Source organism: Cottoperca gobio, chromosome 7 (genome assembly GCF_900634415.1).
Source record: "Cottoperca gobio chromosome 7, fCotGob3.1, whole genome shotgun sequence".
NCBI classification, from domain to species: domain Eukaryota; kingdom Metazoa; phylum Chordata; class Actinopteri; order Perciformes; family Bovichtidae; genus Cottoperca; species Cottoperca gobio.
The window spans coordinates 8,343,181-8,365,508 of NC_041361.1; the positions used below are offsets into that span (position 1 = coordinate 8,343,181).

The following is a 22,328-nucleotide window of genomic DNA, read 5'->3' on the forward strand; positions in this document are numbered from 1 at the left end:
GATAGATCAGGGGCTGTCTGTCTACCACCACCCAGATGGATGGCTAATTGTAATGGGAGCCCAGAACAGCTAACAATTAGACCTGGATGAAGATGGATGTGATTGGGGGGGGGGGGGGGAGAATGGAGAGGAGAGAAAAAAGAAAAGAGAGGAGGCTGGAAAATGCTGAGTGACTAATACTGCACTTCCTCTCCTCAATAAGGCTGCCTTCTTTTCCTCCTGTCTGCTCTCCACTGGTCTTTTAAGTACTGTGAAAGGCAATCTTGAATGTCTATCCTATTTTACTCTCAATTAAACAGAGCCTTATTCTAAGAAATGGTCTGCGGAAGAATGGATTTTCCGTGAAATATAACCATGTGCGAGTAATAAATGCTGAGGAAATGATGTTTTGCTATGGTAAATGACCAGTGACACTTGCTAAGCGGTTTGCATAATGGCTGAGGTCATATGTCATTATGGTTATGGGGCATTAAAGACCAATACATGCTATGCAGACAGTAGTAATGGGGTATTGAAGAAAAATGGCATGCCTGAGTAATTCATGGCTCGGGTGGGACATTAAAGATCACAGCTGTCATTAGCAATGAAAGAGTGAAACATACAATGCTAATGGCTCCATCATATACCCTCTACACTGGGATTACCATGTTTTATAGTGTGAGGGACCGTTGTCTGCCAACCAAGAGTCAAAGAACATTAAATTAATGTAACGTGTAATGAGCTGAACACATGTCAGCAGCATTTGTTATAAAAGGCAGTAAAATCCATTGCAGTTGCTACAAACCATACACGACTCATACCACATTTTCACTGCACGGTACGGCACGGCTGTACTCAACTCGACTCTCTCCTTTTTGGTATTCCGTAAATTTAAGTATTGGATATTACCTGGTAATGTTTTGGGTACCACCTCAGGCGAGGTTCCAAGCGAGCCGAGCCGATACTAGAAGGTGGAGTTAAAACACTATAGACCATTGATTGTTCAGAGAATCGTAACCAGAATATTCACTTGCACGACACGAGACATCATGCACACAAACCCCGCCATTTCTACATGTAATAACATGTTATAATAATTGTTTTATTCACTCAAACCCAGATTTTTTGATCCGCAGTGGAAAACTAAATATAAAAAAGAAGCTGATACAAAAAGTGAGTCGAATCAAGTCGAGCCAAATCATGCAGCAAGATGAAACATAAGACTCTACACAGCCCTGCCAGCGGCTCTACGAGGCAGTACTTAGACACAGCAGTGCTTTCAGCTAAATACTAATGTCAGAATGGTTAAATGCTGTTGTTTAACTGGTATATTGTTTACCATTGCACTTCACCATTTTAGTTTACCCTGTTAGTATGCTAATATTTGTCAATTAGCACTAAACACAAAATACACTGATGAGAATGTCATTAGTTTTGCAGGTATTTCGTCATTAACAAAAGTATTTGCACACAGTGAAATTTTGACTTAATGATGGTGCGAGATGAAAACACAGGGGAGCACTAAAGGATCTGTATATTCAGATATTTTGTATAAGATAATATCTGTACCAAATGACATGGCAATCCATCAAATATGAAACTCATGGTGGCGCTAGAGGAAAAGTCATTAGGATTCGTCCTCTGGGAACAATGAATGTCGGTATCAAATTCCAAGCTAATCAATCCGATAGTTGTTGAGATATTTCAGTGAACAAAAGTGACAGACAGACCGACATTGCCATCAATATTGCCATCCATAGAGACACGCAGCTAGCGTGGCTAAAAAGAGGCAGAAAGGAAAGTTTTAGTTAACAACCAGTTGGGACGTGAAAGCAAATAATTTCCACAGCATCTACCACTAAAGCTAGCACAATATGTAATTCAAGATATACTCCGCTGATCTCAAGCACACAAGCTTGAATGCTAAGTAACACTTAATCCTGTAGGCTAATTAAAGACAGAGATGGTGCACAGATTGCATCTTTTAAATGTTCTAAAAGATCACATTTGCAAAGCTTTCATCATCCTTGGCACTTAAGACCTTGATTTGCCATAGTAATAATGCTCTGAAGGATCAGGGCATCCAGGTGGAATATTATTATGAAAGCGATGATAAGGTGTTTGAGTCATGCTGTTATGAAATAGAGAAAACCTATCCGTTGGAAGTATGGGTGCTTGAGCAAATTGCTGACCTCACTGCAGGCAAGCTAGGGAGACAAACAACTGCCTGTCAGAGAGAGTCATTTAGTATTGGTTAAAGACGACAGCTGCCATGCTACACTGGTCAGTTGGTGGCTACTTCTGGAGGTGTAGGAGTCTGGTACCGAGCGGCGTTTAAGACACTGCACCACACTGCGTGCTCAGTGGAGAACACTTAAGAAGGTGGGACGGACCAAGGTCAGGCCTAAACTGACAGGAAGTATGCACACACACACGCACACACACACACACACACACACACACACACACACACACACACACACACACACACACACACACACACGGACTGACACGCACCCTCCTTCCAGCTAGCACCTCATCTGGGTGATAGCTATTTCAGGAAAGCACACAGCATTAGGACACACATCGCCTCCAGCTCTCCCCCCTTTCTACTCTCCCCCCTGCCTCCCTCCTTCCCTCTGGCTTTCCTTCTCACCACTCCTCTCTCTCTTTTCTGCATCAACACTATACATCTCGTCGGCTCCAACCTGTTTTCAATCTAGATAATTTTCCCAACCTTCCAACCCTCTTACTGTCCCCTCTGTGTGTCTTCTCGTCCGCGCACACTTGGCTGTGTTACACCTTGCTTGGCAGACAAGGTTATGGGTAGTTAAGACTGGGTAGCGGTCAGGCCACGGTCGGACGACAGGACTTTAAACAGATTTAAACTACAACCAGAGAGCATGTTCCGAGATGGATGGCAGTAATCAAAGAGAGGGTGAGAGAAAGAGGGATGGAGGGTGGATGGAGGCAGAGGAGCAGAAATGAGCGGAGAAGAAACAAGCAAAGGGAGGGAAAAAAGCCTTGCTAAGAGAGGTGTGAACGAGGGTGATGAGAAAGAGGAATGGACTCTGAAAATATGTGTCAGTCTGTGCATGTCTGCCAGCTCCAAACAAACACACTACTATCTTTCTCAGGAGAACACAAACTGTCAGGCTTGCCTTCAAACTATGATTACCAGCCTAGTTTTGTATGTGCGCCAGCTGATGCTTTACTTAGTTTGGCTCATGGACACAGCACAACATGATTTTTTAAAGGTCTAAAGGCTGGGCTATTTACCCAAAGGATGATAGGATCTTTAAATTTCCCACAGTTTAAACACAAGTTTACAGAATCCATTTATAAATGTGTGCCAGCATGTGTTTTTATCACCTTACTTACAAGGTTACAATCTCCACACAAGGACAAAATCATGTGAAGACGGAAAATTGCTGATATTCACTTGTTTGACAGGCTATTTTAGGATTAAGGCTTGGGTTTTTGTATGGGATTGGATTTATAATAACATTTATGTTTTTGGAGTTAAAGGGATACTTTGGTTTGGGGGAATTTGATATTTTACATAAAAAGTTTTTCCCAAGTTCGGCTCAGGTCATGGGTGTCCAGAAAGAGCTCAATGTTTTAGATTTAAAGCCCTTGGTAATTGATTTAAGAAATCTTCATAGTATTACATTGACTCAGATAATTTAGTTTCTTTAGCAATCTGTGGATAAAGCTGACCAGATTTGATTGACAGTGACAAAACCCATCAATCATTTGAATCAGGTTTTGATTCAATCTTTTACAAAGATTCCCCCGCCCAGTTCAAACAGCACAGAGAACACACATAAATCTCTCTTAGCATACAACCAAAACTGTGGGCGAACATGTTGTTTTCATGTAAAACCTCAAAGCTTATAGTGAGAAAATCTTTTCTCAGCAACACTTTCAGAACTATATAAAAGAGTCTGGTGCCACTTTCTGATCATTTATAAAGCTTTCATGAATTGTAACTATTAGCTTTATTAATGGTAATCATTTAGTACTGCTTTGTAGACCAGTTACAAGCCAATAATAATTTTGGGTTGCCAGTTGGTATAAAATCCCTTTAGCCTGTGTTTATTATTTCTATTTTGTAATAATGTAGTGCAAATGCAAATGTTGGTAATAATAATAATAATGAGTCTCTAGTTATACATGTTACTAAGTTAGTTATATTTAGATCTTGTTCCAGATTTGTGAAGGTTTTTCCATTCGGTAACGGGTGCATTAGAGGGTCTGCTAGAGGATAAAAACTTCTTCTTATTGGTTTATAACGGCTCTATAAAGCATTCATTGATGATTTATTAACCATCAATAAAGACATTGGTTATAACTTACGTGGAACTAAAAATCATTATATTGACAAAATATTGAATCTATAAATCTATAATCTATAAAAATAGATCTGACGTTGTATATTGTATAATTAATATATATATATATATATATATATATATATATATATATATATATTAGAGTTTGCAATTAATGTAGATCAGCTGCCCCTTGATCCCATTGAAACCCTATAACTGATCTAGAGGCTAACCTTGGAAATGATTAAGATATCAGCATTGCCTGACTGACTGTGGGAAGGAGGGAAGAATCCCTCCAAAACGAATCAATTTAAGCAGAGCAAAGGGAAAATAGGAAGGTCAAAGTTTAGGTATGCATGTCAATATCTGTTAAAGTATGGTGATACTGATTAATGTGCATAACACACCTACTGTCCATGTGAATGTAAGTCAATGTACACATCATCATCAGTCTCAGGGAAGACCTGAACCCTGTGGAGTCCTCTCCTTTGGGGGAGAGAGACGTCAGAGCTCCCCCTCTGAGGACTGCATGTCTGGAGGTCCAACTCTCTGCGGCCAAGTTGAAGGAAAATAAAAGTGTGTTTACCTGTACCTTCTGCGCCCGCCGCTTGTCTGCTCTCTGGTTCTGGTGATAAATGCGGCTAAAGTTGGACACGATGACAGGGACAGGCAAGGCAATTACCAGTACCCCACTCAGAGAGCAGATTGAGCCAAAGATCTTTCCTGCAATCGTCTTCGGAACCATGTCTCCGTACCTGTGAGAGGTGAAAGGGAGAAAGAGAGAATAAGTTTACCCAAACGTCTTATTATGCATGTCATAAAATCTATCTGCGGTAGCTCAACCTTCGAGTCATGCACAGAGCCGACTGGAGGTCATTCACATCACTCACACACACACACACACACACACACACACACACACACACACACACACACACACACACACACACACACACACACAAAATCAAAGAGTTCAACTAGCTGCCCATTCATTTCCCTTGTATAAGGCTTTCATCTTTTTTTTAGGCTTCTCTATGCTGCATGTGTCCATCTCCACCAGGACAAAGCTTGACCTGCTGACACTATACCAACACAAGAGAGGAGAGAAGCTCCCACCAAACCTCCTCTGTCACTGAATGGCACTGAGAGCAGATACTATTAACCTTTAGAGAAGAGAAAGAGGAGGACACAGTGAATGCCAGGGACATTTCCCAAAAGTCATTTAGCCCAATTCAATCTGAAATATTTGCAAGTCAAAAGCAATCCAGTCTTGACTTCAAAGACAGACAACACAATTACAATAACTATATTACCCCCCCCCCCCCCACCCTTTTATTCCCCAAGAAGAAGCCGGACTGAGGAAATCAACAGTGGAAGGGAAAGACGAAGGAGAAGAAATACAAAAGCTAAAAGAGCACGACTTAGGTTGGAAAAACAACCTTTATGTCTAATGGTCTTCATTTCTTATTCATGAGTAAAAAGTGCAGGTTATTTGTTCTCGTTTTCAGGCTAAACAAGAAGTTCGACTGGATTTATTAGAACTGACTCCAAATCCCACAACAAATAAAGCTGAAACAAAAAGCCTTTATGCATTACATATAATGAAGTAGAGACTGATTGTGGAAAGATGTTTATGTTTACTTCAATTAGTCAGAACGTTTAACACAAATCTTTTCTCCTTCAGAGAGAGTTGTATAAAGCTGTAAGTCACAGTTAAAATAATTACCTCCTCAATTCTTGCAAACAATAACCTTTCCTTTGTATTCATCAAATTAATTTCACCATATGAAAAACAGCCTCACCGCAGTCAGACTCGGTCTGGAAGAATTAGGGTGTAGTTTGTGTTTTAGCTTTAAATTATTATTGGCAATGAAATCAAACAGTACAATTACTAAGAAGCAAAAGTGCTAGACATGTTGCTGCGTGCAGATTACAGATTATTTTTGGTAAACAGACACATAAGATAATTTCCTGGACACACTGATTGACATATCTTTAGCAAATTTGCAGCTTGGTTGGCGCAGAGACACTGACAGGAAAAGTCTCAACAGAAGCAAAGCCAGAAAGACAGCAACAAAATGTTTCAGGTGAACATGTCTCTTCTCCGGCTCGTCACACTCATCCCTGTGGAAAGCAATGTGACGTGTCAGAAACAGTGAAACTCGAGAGATAGGCTGGTGTCAGTGAGCTGTAGTGTGAATAAACCACGGATAGGTGGAATTACAGGGATGTTAAGCTACCGTCACACACTAATGGAATCACACATAGATACTGCACACAAAACACCTGCTTAAATACTGTCTATTTAGGACATAGATTTGCATAAAAAGTACATGTATCAGTGGTATAAAGTACATTTACTGTCATGCATGTATGTATGTATGTATGTGTGTATGTATGTATGCACATCATGTATGTATGCACAGTATGTATGTATGCACAGTATATATGTATGCACAGTATATATGTATGCATGTATATATGCACAGTATGTATGTATGTATACATGTATATATGCACAGTATGTATGTATGTATGCACAGTATGTATGTATGTATGCATGTATGTATGTATGCATGCATGCATGCATGTATGTATGTATGTATGTATGTATGCACAGTATGTATGTATGTGTGTGTATGTATGTATGTATGTATGTATGTATGTATGTGTGTGTGTATGTACAGTATGTATGTATGTGTGTGTATGTATGTATGTACAGTATGTATGTATGTGTGTGTATGTATGCATGTATGTATGTATGTATGTATGTATGTATGTATGTATGTGTGTGTGTGTATGTATGTATGTATGTATGTATGTATGTATGTATGTACAGTATGTATGTATGTACAGTATGTATGTATGTATGTGTGTGTATGTATGTATGCATGTATGTATGTATGTATGTAAGTATGTATGTATGTATGTATGTATGTAAGTATGTATGTATGTATGTATGTATGTATGTATGCATGTATGTATGTATGTATGTATGTATGTATGTATGTACAGTATGTATGTATGTATGTATGTATGTGTATATGTATGTATGCACAGTATGTATGTATGTATGTATGTATGTATGTATGTATGTATGTATGTATGTATGTGTATGTATGTATGCACAGTATGTATTTATGTATGTGTGTATTTATTTGGCAGGCATAGTAACTTTACAGATGAAGATTTTATACAACTAAATAAATCATATCAAATACAATGCATTGTTATATACTAAATTAAACCACACAACATTATATAAAATGGGTAAAAGTAGCTCTACCACAGCCAGCTACATTAAAATGCTGCTTACATGTTAATGCATCAGTAATAATAATCCAATAGTATAATATAAATTAAGGACAGAGACCATTTTTCCTTGCATAATAAGTACTTTTTCTACTTTCTACTTTTAATTACATTTTGCTGATAAAACTTAAATTTTTGAATACAGAACTTTTACTTGTAACAGAGTATTTTTACACTGTAGTATTGGTACTTTTACATAAAGGGACAATGTGTATGATTTAGCATATAACGTTAAGGCTGCAGATTGCAACCAACTGAATACCCCTCCGCTCACTTTCCAAGACTGGTAACGAGCCACAGAGTGCAAAACCCTGAAATGCTGCGGTATCTTTCAAGACCTTCGCCTTGCTCAGAAAACATCAATACCATAAGACTAATTTAGAACCAAATAAATTCAGGGGGCAGCTGGTGTTTTACAAGCATGTCAGAGAACTATTGTGGCCTTCAGTTAATATGCAAATGCGAAAGGTCCTCTCTAGAGCCAGAGTTGGGTTTGTCTGTTCTGAGCTACTGTAGAAACGTGGTGGTGCAACATGGCAGACTCTATGGAAGAAGACCTGCTCCCTATGTGGATTCGAAGGGCTCATCCTAGGGTAACAAAAACACAACGATTCTTAGTTACACTAATTAAAACATAGCTATGAATATTATATTCCATTTCTGCTGATAGATCCCCCTTAATACTACACTTCTAATACTACCTTAATACTTGAACTGAGCCCGGGATTGTGAGGTGTATTCAGATTTAGAGAGAATTTTTGCAAGCTGCGTTGTTGCATGAGCAGAATTATTAAATGTTAAATGTCGTCAGCTGTGTCATGGAAACTTCTTTAGAAATGAACCTTGTAAAAGAAAATTACAGTTTTCTTTTGTCTTTTCAGTAAAGTAAATGTAGATGGAATTACCAGCACACGTCTGTCATCTCTCTGACCTGCACTAATGAAAACATAGTTATGAATATTATATTCCATTTCTGCTAATACGTGCCTCTAAAGCGGGGGTGGGGAACCTTTTTCCTATCAAGGGTCATTTTATTTTTTACAACATCCTTCGAGGGCCATACTAATTATTGAACTCATAACCTCTGCAAAAATATTAAGACACAGCCCGTTCATTTCACTTTTCTTTTATGCTGTGCAAAAAAGCAACATTTGTATCCATGTATCTTTCTGTTTTTATCAGAAAACAATCCTTTATTAGTCCCACAACGGGGAAATGTATCTTGTCACAGCAAAATAACATATGAAGTAAAAAGGCAGTAAACAATAATTAAATAGAATACAAAATAATATAAGTACCAAGTGGTTGATAGAAAATAAAGTGAATATTGCACAAATGACCTTGGCCAGGAAAAACAGTCAGTTGCCCGTTTAAAATATTGCCGTCTAGTTATTTTTTTTTACAAATTACCTCGAGGGCCGGATCAAATGGTTTCGCGGGCGGAGGCCGGAGGTTCCCCACCCCTGCTCTAAATACTACACACTGGGCCTTTGAGTAAAATATCTGAATTCTTCTTGCCTACACACTGACCTACACTCTATTGCCAGTTTATTGGGTACATCTTGCTAAAACTAATGCAGTCTGATTCAACAGTCCTGCAACTAAACAGTCCTTCAGGAAGGTTATGATGTTCAGTTTGTGTTGCAACTGCATCAGAGAGATGTTGATTCAACTTTAAGGTCATTTTGGAGGCTGCAGTTTGTAGTGCTGTTAAATTTCATTAGGTTATAATGAGAGGTGTTTGTAATATTTAGTGTGCCCTCATTGATATAAACAAGGTTGGCAAAATGTTAGAAACACTTCTCAGTATAATGCGATACAACCCAATGGAACCACAAACTACATCCTCCTGAATTAACATACAATTGAGTCAACAAAAACTGATAACAATAACTTTCATGAAGGTAGGATTTATTGCAGAAATATCGTATTAGACTACATTAGTTTTAGCAGGGTATACCTAATAAACTATTAACTGCGTGTATGTACACACAATAGTAATTATTAAGTTATTGTGTGACAGATGGACATATTTTGGTGGTGATGTGGTGGTGGTCTAGTGGTACTCCTTCCAAACAAAACACTAGAAGGTCGGCAGTTCAATACCAGGCTGCCACCTGAGCAAGGTACTTAACCCTGAGTTGCTCCAGGGAGACTGTCCCTGTACTTAGTTCAATGTAAGTCGCTCTGGATAAGAACATCTGCTAAATGACCTGTAATGTAATGTAATTTTCACATGGATGCTTACAACACTTGAATAAAACAGCATTAGTCAACGGATCCCTGATGCATCTGTAATGCATATTATAAGCCCCAATAGAATTGCAAAGTGTACATCTAATAAATCCACCTGTTACTGCTGCTAGGCATGCATGCATATGAAAAATGCACTCATGTGTGCACGCTCACATTAGTATGAAGATGTTGCTGTGAGAAAATATTCAAAAACAGAAATCTTCGTAAATGTCCACTGCTGTGTCCTGTGTGAGCGGCATGCTTCAAAGCAACCCAACGAAATGGGCGTGAGGCCGTTTGTGTAGTAACAATATTAACCAGCTAGAAAATCCCTATCAGTACTCAAGTTTTATCGAGTCGTGCAGATATCCAGAAACATGTTTCTTAATAGCACTCATCAAGTTCCTCCACTTTGATAGATCACAGAGAATAGCACTGGTTGGTATTTGAGGACTTGGCAAGCAGTATCCCAGAGGCTCTCCATAAATGAACAATAATCTTCCCAAGAAGTTGTACTCATGATAGTCGTCTTATAATCTAATAACGCACTTCTGTCACAGTCTGTCAGAGACGGTAAAAACGCGGAATGGTAACACACACACACACACACACACACACACACACACACACACACACACACACACACACACAGACACGCACACCACAATACGCACAATACAACCATTCAGTTCCTTTAAGGGAAGGAGAAGAAACCTCATAATCATTAGTCACAGATTTTGTCAAACACAAGCCCAATATGAAGCCATTAAATTGGAGGGTTTTCGCATCAACAAAGCAAAGCACTGCCCACACACGGTGAACCACTGGTCCACAGCCATAACTGAGAGTATACTTACAAACCACACTCATTGTCCCTTCCAAGAACTTTAATCGTCTTTCTATCCAAATTAGGCAATAACAATTCCATCAGTGGAACAACATTTTATCTCCTCCTCTCCTCAGAAGTTGTTTCCATTAGGAGGAACGAAAAGCTAATCATATTCATCTGCATGCCTTCTTTTAATGGGATCCTATCAGATTGCCTGATGGAGGCCCTTCTCTCCTAATACTACAGTCAATTTGCCGCTCTCATTTAGTCAAGCTGGCCTGTCTCTGATGATACCATTTCTGAGCCATTATACATGGCGTAGAGATAAAACTGGGCTTGCACACATTAAAGAAAAAGTAAGTTGTAATAAGTGGTGTGAGTGTGTGCATGGTGTGTGTGTGTGTGTGTGTGTGTGTGTGTGTGTGTGTGTGTGTGTGTGTGTGTGTGTGCATGTGATAAAAAAGGTGGATGAATGCTGGGGCCATCTCTAACTCTGCAAGACTTCTTTGAAGGTGGGGGTCGAGGTAAATGTCTAAGGAAGGAAGAAGATGGATAAGCAGTGAAAGGAAGTACACTGGAGGAGGAGATATTTTCTCAGCAGATGCACTACACCCCGGAGTTTGTTTTCTCTCCATCAGCCCTCTTTCTCCCTCTCATACACATGAGCACAGGCACCACAACTATGAGTTTGCTGTGTATTATATGTGCGCACTCACATGTAAATACAGGGTGCATGCCTGTACACACACACACACACACACACACACACACACACACACACACACACACACACAGGCAGGTCAGTCCTCGGTCAGGATTGTCACATCCCATTGCAGGAGGGCCAGATCTCTGCGGGTTACATTAATAAAGTCTAAATAGGATAGATGGGGAGGGGGGTTGAGTGGGACTGACTGCCCTTGTGATGGTATGTGTGATGGATGGCCTTATCAAAGATGGTCGGTGGGCTGACAGACACACAGATTTGTGATGATGGTAGGTCATGTCATGTCAGGTCATCCCCTTAAATACCTGCTGAAGAACCCAGCCAGCACACAAGTATAATACACAACAACAAGTATGAAAGTGGCCATAATCAAGAGACGGCATTCACAAATGTTGTCTGTTCAAATGATATAACCACATGCTTTGTTAAAAATACGTTACTTACAGTCATTTTATTGTATGATATGAGCTGGGTGACAAAGTAAATATTTATTGCTGGAACTTGTTTTCACTTTGTGGATCGTAAACCACTTTTATGAACATGCTGCAAGGATCATAATGTCATTTTATTTATATGTTCTGGATAAGAAGCTTCTATTAAAAGAAAGAGAGAGAGGGAGGCAGGATAGAGATGTGAAGTTGAGGGTTGAGTTTCCATTTACAGGCCAAATCCTGTATGATCCCGCTGCAATTTTTCTCAGTTCCCTTCAGATACAGCCTAAGCGATTCTGTTTAGATAACAATCCCTCCACCTACTGGAGGAGGCAGAGCATTCAGTGGTGGAGAGTGGCTTTGTGTGTCTACTGTATGTGTGACAGGTATGTTTAGTTTGCGTCTATGTATGTAAGTCAGTAGGGTCTACATACAGTACATTTACAGCAAGACATGAGACAGAAAAATGTTTAAAAAAAGAAAGAATGTATGTGTTGTTCAGCGAAAGCACAGACAGTGGAGACTGGTGTGAATCACGATACTAAAATCAGATCTGGTAGATTTAAAATACTAATATAAATGCATAACCCTTCAGAAAAGCAAACGTTCTTCACATTTGATCCCCTCCGTGTCAAACTAATGCTGAAGATTCGGTTACAGGGTAAGCAAACTGTGCACCCAACAGCTTAGTATTAATTTAATGGCACATTAAATTTGTTTATTTTGTCTTGTAGACATAACTTGATGCAATCAATCATTATTAATTGAGATTTCAGGAAGTATCTTACAATAGTTCCTTAAGCCTGAAAAGACAAAGATATTCAGGGATTGCTTCTTTATTTTAAACCATTCTGAATAGGCAGTTTTGTTGTGTGTGCCAATAATCATGGATTACATTTTTTTCCATCAAGTTCCGCAGTTTCCAGCAGGTTTTGCTGAGGAAACTCAGCACCATGGACAGCTACTATGGTTTCTATATAGAGCGCCTGCTCTCACACACTTTCCTCACACACTTTCCTCACACTGCTAAAAACCAACAGGTGTCTGCACCACAGTCTTCAACTCCATGTAGATTTCTATGTTAACAACCATGTCTGTTAAGTACCTTTGAAGGCTACAAGTGTTTTGTTAAAAAAAGGGATGGTCATAACTCGTATATTCTATAATTTGCAGTCCGTAGTTAAAGCCTTAAAGTCCCTAAACATGTTTTTCCATCAGCTAAGCAGGTAAACTCTTAATTGATCACACCTAAAGATGTGTTGTTTTTAACTTGGATGTTGCTTATTTAATGTTATAGAGAAATATGTAATATTGGAGGTTTCCAGTGGCTTGCAACAAGGAAGCAAAACTTCAGAGTAATAAAGTTGAAATATATATAATGTATCAGGAATATGGAAAATGTATGAACAATCTAATATAAAATGGTCAAATTATTAATTGCTTTAACTGTGTTCTATTGTTACACATTACATCAGGAAGGAGTGAGAAAAACAACTGCAACGCTAATATTTGTTAGTTTACATTTTAAATACATGCAAAATGCTAATTATATCATTATGATGTGATATTATAATAAATTATCACTCACATCAATGATGCTCCATAAGCTCCAGTACATTTAGTATGATCATAATGCAATTGTACTCTCACTAAAACATTAAATGTCACCGCATTGATTAAGAACAGAAAAGTCATTTCTGCATATTTCTCAATTCCTATTAACAGCTGAGCTCTACTGTGCTATTAATGATGATGCCTTATAAAACTACCCATACGTTGTAGAAGACTTACATTTTCATTGGAAAACCTGTCACAGGTCAATGAAGCTTTGCACTTTTGGCTCCAGTCGAGTGAAAGATGTCTCTCTAGGCCTTTAACCCTCAACCATTCATCCATTGTAGTCTCATCTGACATTTCATGGACAGTCACTCAGATGGAAGTAACTCAACTCTGATGATACATGGCTTTCCAGGGATGGGACAACCATATATAATCACCCCCACGCATTTCACCGCAGAAAAAGGGAGGTGGAGGAACAACAGGCAGGGATAAAGACAGGTAGACGGATAGAGAAGAAAAGGCAGAAGCAAGAGCACAAGAGAGCAGCAGCGAACGGAATGAGTCGACAGAAACAGATCAAGATAGCGTCAATGCTAATATTCAAAGGGTTATGTTTGGTTAAGTACGTCTCAAAAGATCTCTTAATATGGATTAAATAACATACACTGGATCTTTTCTAATCTCAGCTCTCTCTTAAAACAGCTCAGCAGAGACATGAACTCTGATTGTGATCCTGATCTGTGGGGCTCGACGAAGACTTAACTCAGAAAACTGATTGCTTAACAAGTGTGCTTATTAAGAAAGTCCAGAAGTTCCAAAAATAGTTCTTCTGCCTGAGGACGAGGACGCCTCATCTGGAGAGTGCTGCTTCATGAGCCTTAATAGAAAAAGAAGATCCACAAAGTGCAGTTATGAAATGATCATCCCAGAAGGAGTTATAAAATGGCAATTCAGTGGCAATTGTTTTGTTTTTTGGACTCCTGCTATTACCTCTAAAAGTTTACAGTCGGGACAAAGCGCGATGGCTTATTCAGGTTACTAATTATTATTACAACAGATTGCAGAATTTTGGCTACACATTATTTCATTAACATCCAATCTAAATGTTGTTTAGATGGGTGATGTTACAGGAAGCAAAGATCTTTGATGCTATTTGGTACAAAAAGTACGAAATTACAAATGACTGCACACAACACCCTGCCTCGCACCAATCAAACAACCCATTCAGAAGCCAAGGCTAAGGAAATTGAATACAAATCATGAATGTGGTTTTCACAGGTATTTATACCATGAGGTATTTACAGTATACAGACTCTGTGCGGGTAGCTGCTACTGGAATGGCATATTAATTGCAGCAAATGGTCTTGTTTGGAACAACTCTCCAATAAAAACCTTTGAGTTTGAACAAAGGCAAGCAAAAAATGTCATACAAATGTTTCCTGTCAGCAGCCGTTATGGCTACTCTTATAACTCTTTTACTACATTTAGCATAATCTACCTACAACATACAATGCTTCAGTGAACCACCTTTTATTATCTACAGTAGGAGATGGCTAAAGTAGCATACTGTGTTCATTATACTGTAGATGGGTCATCAGAGCTTTGGAGATATTTTAAGGCTGAGGGTGAACCATTGTGTTGCTATATTAAGGACATACTTCCACATTTCTTACGAGGATAGAACAGCCCTATAAAAGTGATGTGGCTGCATTTCAGCTCTAATTTTAATTGCTCACATACAACTTCAAATGTGGGACATTTCATAAGTGGGAGATAACTTTGCAATTGCTATGTCTGCATTGTTATTTAGGAACTAGCTGAATGCTTAGGTTGCACTATGGAACTTTTACCTTAAACAGGTGTTTTTTTTATGTATGCTAATAGTGTTTGTTGCTTGAGCACTGCTATGTTTTCTTTTATAGAGAAACAATAATTAACCATATGTGCCTGTAAAAGGATTATTGCAAGAAAGCCCTTTTAGCTAAAGAACAGAATCACTTCGTTGCAATCTGGTGATTTTAGCGAGATTGCTCTCGATCTAATCTAATCAATCTAAAACATATCTTCACATTCATTCTTCATTGTTCAGTGTTTTCTTTTTCCTTCACACACAAGACGCAACTACAACTGCAAGATTATGGCAACATCCAGTTTCTTAGCCTCCCAGGGTGCACTGAGAGGCAGGCAGAAAGGCTATTTCCTCAATTACATTTGTCAAGTCAAGAGAGGGGAATGGGAGAAAGCAACACACAGATAAGTTGATAAAGTGAAGAGCATTACTCTAATATTGCACTGCACACAGAGGAAAGGTCATTACCATCACTCACTTCACAACCAATCTTACAGGGAATCACACTGAGAGATTGCCATCATTTCTTTGTGACACACATCCAGTTTGCAACATTATAACTTGGAATTTAACTCACTTTGACACTGTACAGAGTTGCATCCCAACATTGACTTTTCACAGCTTTTTATACTTTACAGTATTTCCCATACATTCATTGTTACTATTTAAAATGATTAACATCTTATTCCAATATAGATCTGCACACAGCACGTTTTCTCTCTCTCACACCCAAACACATTGACAATGGACCCTTCTGTGAAAAGCCTCTCCTTTCCGTGCACACAGATGTTAGTATCATGAACACCATGGCACAAATTAGTCCCAAACTGCTGAACACAACGATGTCAATCTCAGAAAACCAACTCTTAAAACAAGTTATTAGCAAACATGTATGGAGCCTAGCTAGTAAGAATAGCTATAAATTACGAAAGAATACCGCTAGGTTGCCGAGGTTAGCACGCTGTGAACACACACACGCGCACGCGCACGCACACGCACACGCACACGCACACACACACAGTTTTACACCCCACAACGTGACTGTTTTGGTCCACTCACAGCTCTCATCAACCGTCTAACTGCCCAGCAACAACCAGCAGACAGTTGCTGGTTGTTGCTTGACATTAGCAACAGCTGGATGCGTAAATAGGCAACAGTTTTGCTATATCAACCTAAGGGGTGGTAATAAATCGCCGTTGTTTTTACAGCTTGTTTCTGCTCTGCTGTGGTAATACAGGTTTTTTTTTACAGCAACTGGTGGGTATCACTTTCTCAATCCACTGCTGCTCCATCCAGGCATCACCCCAAATGTTGCTTTACGTGCTCCAGCAACGCACGGCAGTGAGCTTCTAAACATCTTTTCAGAAACCTACATGTGATGTTACAAATTCTGTTTCCAAAAGAGTCCCATTAAGCAGTGAGAGTACACTAACTTGCCAGGATGTCAGTGAATAATAGCCAGGGACTCTGCTCATTTGTGTGTGTGAAGGAGTGTGTGCGGCCGTGTATGTGTATGTGCCTCTGTAATTAGCGATTACCAGACTGCTATCAACAGAACGCTTCAGTGAATCCACTTCCAAGAGTAACCAGGAAGTGCAAACACAATTACCAGAAGAGAAGGAGCATAACAACATTTAAATATGAATTACATCTGAGATAGGAAGAGTCCCCAAAGCTTGAACTACTGACTGCCTGCATACTGCCTAATTCACAGAAAATAGTAGAGCCATTAACACATTTGTGCATCTGCCTGTGTGCATATCTATGTGCATATGGTAATTCTTTTTTTTATGTGTGAAAGTATGGTTATGTACACACTCCTGATAATAGACATATCTCTACAAGTGCTGAAATACTTTCAAGATTGGAGGGTTGATACGAGGGGATGTATGGATAAAACCAGTAATTGAAACAGGAACCCATCTATCTCTGTGAGCCTGGGAACATTGAGCAGTGTGTCGGTGTGGCAGAGGAGAGCAGAGAGGTTGAGGAGCGGGGGCACAATAACCTTGATATGTGGTTCAATTAAACTGCTAATGAGAACTTACTGCGCTCAATTTGAAACATGAATCTCAGGAGAAATGTTTGAATTCTGAGATTGATCTTTTTTGTTGGATACAAGACAACAACACAATTAAGTATAGTGCAGGTATTATACACGACACGTCTTTCACCTGGGAATCAAATTTACAGGATAGATAAGGCAGCTGCAACATGCACAACTTTAGTGTTATACATCTCCAATAGTGTGTGACATTACAGTCAGCAGTGTAAGAAGTGACGTAGAGAGAGGACAGAAAAGAATCAGACACAGAATTAAACCCAAACAATATTCAATGCTAGATTATGACAGATATATCGGTTGCATCAAAGGACATTACAGTACATACATGTTTTACAGGACACATTTAGCACGCTACTGCCGTCTCTCAAAGGATTGCAATATCAGTCTGTTGGTTAGTCGGTCCACCACTTTCATATTTTGTTTAAATATCTGAATTATTGGAAGTACTGCCGTGCAATTTTGTACAGACATGTGTTGTCCCCAGAGGATGCATCCTACTGATTTGGTGATCCCATGACTTCTACTCTAGCGCCACCATGACTATTGGATGAAGTGAAATTTGGTGCCGATATTTATGTACCCCTCAGAATGAGTTGTAATAACGTTGACGAACTATGCACTTTACAACTGCCATCAACAACGTCTGAATTTGTCACTTTGGTTTATGACCAAATACCTGCAAAACGAATGACATTGCCACCTGTCTCAGCTGAACTTTATGTTAGGTAAAAATGTACTAACATTACACAAAGATGGTGAACATGGTAATCATTATGTGCAAGACTCTTGGTCTTGTTTCAATATTTTACCCTTAGCTTTCAGTTATTATTTGTATTAAATTAATTTTTGCCCAATATAGGTTGTGCTCGACTGTGAGGAGGAATTCTTCTCACTTACTCTCGCTTCACGTAGACAACTCAAGCCACGTCATGACAAAACATGTATTGTGTATAAAATATTACATTCTATTGCATTCTATGCTACTCTTTCTTTCTTCTTGATTTCTCTACTTTATTTGACTTTAAACTTCAGTGATAGCTGTGTTGTTTTATCTATCTCAACAGGAGGTGTATACGCACAGATTCTGTCAGAAACAGACTTTTATATCACACTCTTTCAGCAGAGCCACACTTTTCAAACATAGTACGTCTAAAACAGAATACACTAGCATTTTAAAGTGTTAGAGTTCTATTGTGTACTTCTTTGATCTATCATGTGCGTTTCTTTCAGATTTTTTTTTCCATTCCCAGTTCACTACAGCCGTTCGATGTCCTCCCTGTGCTTGACCCCTGCTGAAACTGATGTTCAGAGATGAAAAGAAGCGAGGCTGTCCAGAGAGATAAGGATGAACAGAGAGAAGAGAGAAAGAGAAAGGTCAGAGCCTGAGAGTTCAGGGGTCATCTCCATCCTCCAGGGAGCCCCGCGGTCATAACAGCAAGGTTGGTCCCAGCACAGATTTCACACAAGGATCAAAGAGAAGAAGGAGCAGACACAGAAGAGAGAGAAAAATACATTAAAGGACGGGGAAGAGAGAGAGAAATGCAAATGTTGTAAAAGAGACTGTGGTGAGGGAGGGGGGGGTAGTGCTGTGGGATTCGAGGGTGACCCCGGCAGAGAAAGACATCAAATGAGACGGAGGGAGGAGAGATAAATTAATAGAAAAAGGGAGAGAGAATAGTGAAGCACATTTCAGGACGTCAGATCTACTCTGCCTCCCATTCAGGTCACAGTGATTGCATTTGTTTAACTTGGCCAGACCATTTCCTCCTGTCATAGAGTCTGTGTGTTTGTGAAATAGAGTGAGTGCATGCATGCTTGTGTGATTCTGTGTTCGCTTTGTTTTTTTGCACAGCATGTGACCGTAATACAATAACATAAAACTCAACAGTGATACAATTCTTTTTCTACAGATTTTTCAGCATTTCTTGTTTCAGGTCTCCCACCTGTAAGATACTGCCAGATTTTCGCAGCCCAATTCAATATCAGCGCTTCAATAAGAAATCAAATGCTATACCAAACTCAATATAATAAACCCTCTTAAAGGCTCTGGTAGTGCAGCAGCCCGAGAATGATTGACTTCAGGTATTGAACTTTTTCTCAAAAGGAGATGGAAATTAATCAAGCTCTGGTTCACCGTTCCTGTGACTCCACAGGTAAAGCCATTGTCCATGCTATATATCTTGTAGCTCGTTAACTTGGCTGATTTAATTATTTCCTATCCAATCAATTGATCAATCCATACAAACTGCCATAAGCTTAAGTGGTGTGAGAGGTAGGGAAATAAATAAAGTGCACACATGAGGGCCAACAGTATGTGTGTCTTTATGATTTAGTGAAATACTCTTTTAGATATTGTTAGGTATTTTTAACATTTTCGGGGAGCCTCGTCCAAATAATAGAATACTTTCTCATCCGTCCTCCATTTCAACACCAAAGCCGGCTCACATTCACAGTTCTTTGATGTTGCCTGTTGTCATGGGGACCTCTGGAGTGCTGCAACGCTGAGCAGCATACAGAGTGACATGTCACTGCGGTTAAAAGGGTTACATTAACATCAGCGGCAGGTTACATTAGAGCGGGGCTAGATTACCCATTAGTAGTAGCAAAACACATTTGTGGTAGCAAGGCCGGCACAGTTAGCAATTAACGCTAATCTATGTTATCAGGGGTGAACACTCTGCCCATGTGGTTTAAGTGTAATTCATATTCAACTAGTTTCTGAGAGCCACAACTTCAGAGGCACTTTTGTTTTTGGTGCTGTAGAGCTTAAAGTTTAAAATATAGTAAAAATCAATGTCACTTCACAAAACAAAAGAATATACAACAAGGGTCAATATCACTCCATCACTGAAAGTGAATTCAGGGGAGATGCTCATCTCTGCTTGGATCATAGATGTCTCTGTCAGATTGTTTATCTGTGGCCAAGAATATTGGCTTGTTGTAGGCTGAGCTTATCACACACTGTTTTACGCTGGCTGACTTATTGACTGCGAACATGGACAACATGGCTCTTCTCATCAGTGTCCGCCACAACGGCAGCATCGACTGTAGTGATCTATGACCAAGTCTGAGGAAGTCAATACAGCTAACAAGAGCTGGCCGGTGCCTCTTAATCTGCTTCAGGCTGGTCAATGTGCTGTCCGGTCAGTGTCAGAGATAAATACATGTCCTCTCAACTTGACATGTTTATCCATGAAGAGTTAAAAGGGTAAAATATGTTGCCTTAGATGTGCAGCACCAAAAATACTGTTATACATATTTAACACAACATTTCCCCAAACCAGCCGTGGTAATAGTTAACAGCTAACAGTCAGCCTGTCAACACGGGTCAGTGTTTGTGGATGAAGGTAGCTGTCGGGATGTGTGTGTTAGTGGAGTTAAGTAGGCTGAAGGAGAAACTAGGGCATCACTGAGACTCAGGAGATGTGTCTTCAGCCCAGCCTCCTGTCCTATTTCACTGCCTGGCGAGACTGCCATGTGTGTTTGTTGTGTGTGTGTGTGTGTGTGTGTGTGTGTGTGTGTGTGTGTGTGTGTGTGTGTGTGTGTAAGCGTGCGTGTGTGTGTGTGATTCAACAGAGGGAGCACCCTGGGCAGTCAGGGGAAAGCTTCAAGCACAGGAGGCAGAGAGATAACAGGTGAACTCCAGGGAAGCTACCTGTGGGAGAGAGGAGGCCCAGTGACAGGGCTCTTTGCTCGGGGGGGAATGGATGCGCAGAAAGCCCCCAGGGCATAGACCAAATGTCAGACAGTCTGTGCCAACATACTGAAAAACTGCTCTGAGCTTTATTGGAATGTGTCATCTGTGTGTGTGTCTGTGTGCGTGTGTGTGTGTGACTCACAACAGGAACGAGAGCACAACACGGCAGCACAGACAGGTGGGAGAAGTGTGTATGTAGGTGTTTTTGGTTGGCTGTGTGGATGCAAGAAAAAAGCTGTCGAGTGTCAGTGTAACTATATGCCGTACAGTTTCACAAGCACTATATAGCACAGCATAAACTGCGCTCTACACCCACACTCACTCATAAACCCACCCACCAATACACACACATGCACATGCAGCCACCCACCCACACGCAATGTTTAGTGTACTATGAAAGACATTATTTATCTACCAGTCACTGCTCTCCACTCCTCTGGAGCTTTCCAACACATCACTGATTCACTGCATGCCCCCCCCCCCCACCCCCTCCCACCTAAATAAGGGCAGCCTTTAAGGACACCTTTAGTGAGAGGCCAAGTCACAGCCCAGCTCTTTCTGTAAGCTTATATCCTGGCAGGGTTCATCCCACACTGCAAATCTACACTTCAATGACCGGCCCTTGTTATCAAATCAGAATGAAGACATAGGTTAATGTGCGGATCTTGCACAGCTATTTGATCTTTGACAGTGCCGGTCTTGCAGCGCTGTCATCGGCAGCACGTAGTCTGGTGGGTGTGGGTGTGGTGTCGGGTTGCCTGGTTAAGTTTTGATTGGTGAATTAGCTAGTCATGTATCCAGACATGTAATGAGGACTGGGTTTGTGTTACAGTAACTGTGGATACAGCACACTGCAGACTTAACTAAAGTAAAGTCCCAGCAGGAACTATAACACCTGTTGAGGAGCTATTCAACAGGAAATAGGTAAAGAAATACTCACCAGATAACTTATTTAAGTTATTTAAAAAAACAACATAAAAACACTTAGAAGTCGGTGGTTAACACAAGTTTAAGAGATTTTAATTGTTTTGTTCTACGACATAAACTACGTCAGTAAATACCACTCTCGTGAATTTTAAAGCTTTTACGTGTCTTAAAAAAAGGTGGTTGCTGACATGTGGCTAAATGAGACTACTAAACGTCATCCGCCTTTAGTTTAGTGGTGGTGACGGGAAATAACTTGCAAACTTGGTGTAGTTTGTTTATAGCCCAACGTTAGCTTTTGACTTATTGCATTGCAATTGCATTTACGCTTCAAACATCATACAAGTGGTGTACATATATGAAGATAATCTTGCTGAACAAAACATTTA

General features: G+C 39.9%; 1 protein-coding gene across 4 annotated transcripts in view; it reads right to left on the reverse strand.

Moving 5' to 3' along the window:
* LOC115011178 (potassium voltage-gated channel subfamily D member 3-like) overlaps positions 1-22,328 on the reverse strand; it is a 134,815-nt gene that overhangs the window by 10,837 nt on the left and 101,650 nt on the right. For all 4 annotated transcript variants that reach the window (XM_029436208.1, XM_029436207.1, XM_029436209.1 and 1 more), the window contains one exon: positions 4,900-5,068. In XM_029436208.1, coding sequence (XP_029292068.1) covers positions 4,900-5,068 — 169 coding nt within the window. The remainder of the gene's footprint in view (positions 1-4,899; positions 5,069-22,328) is intronic.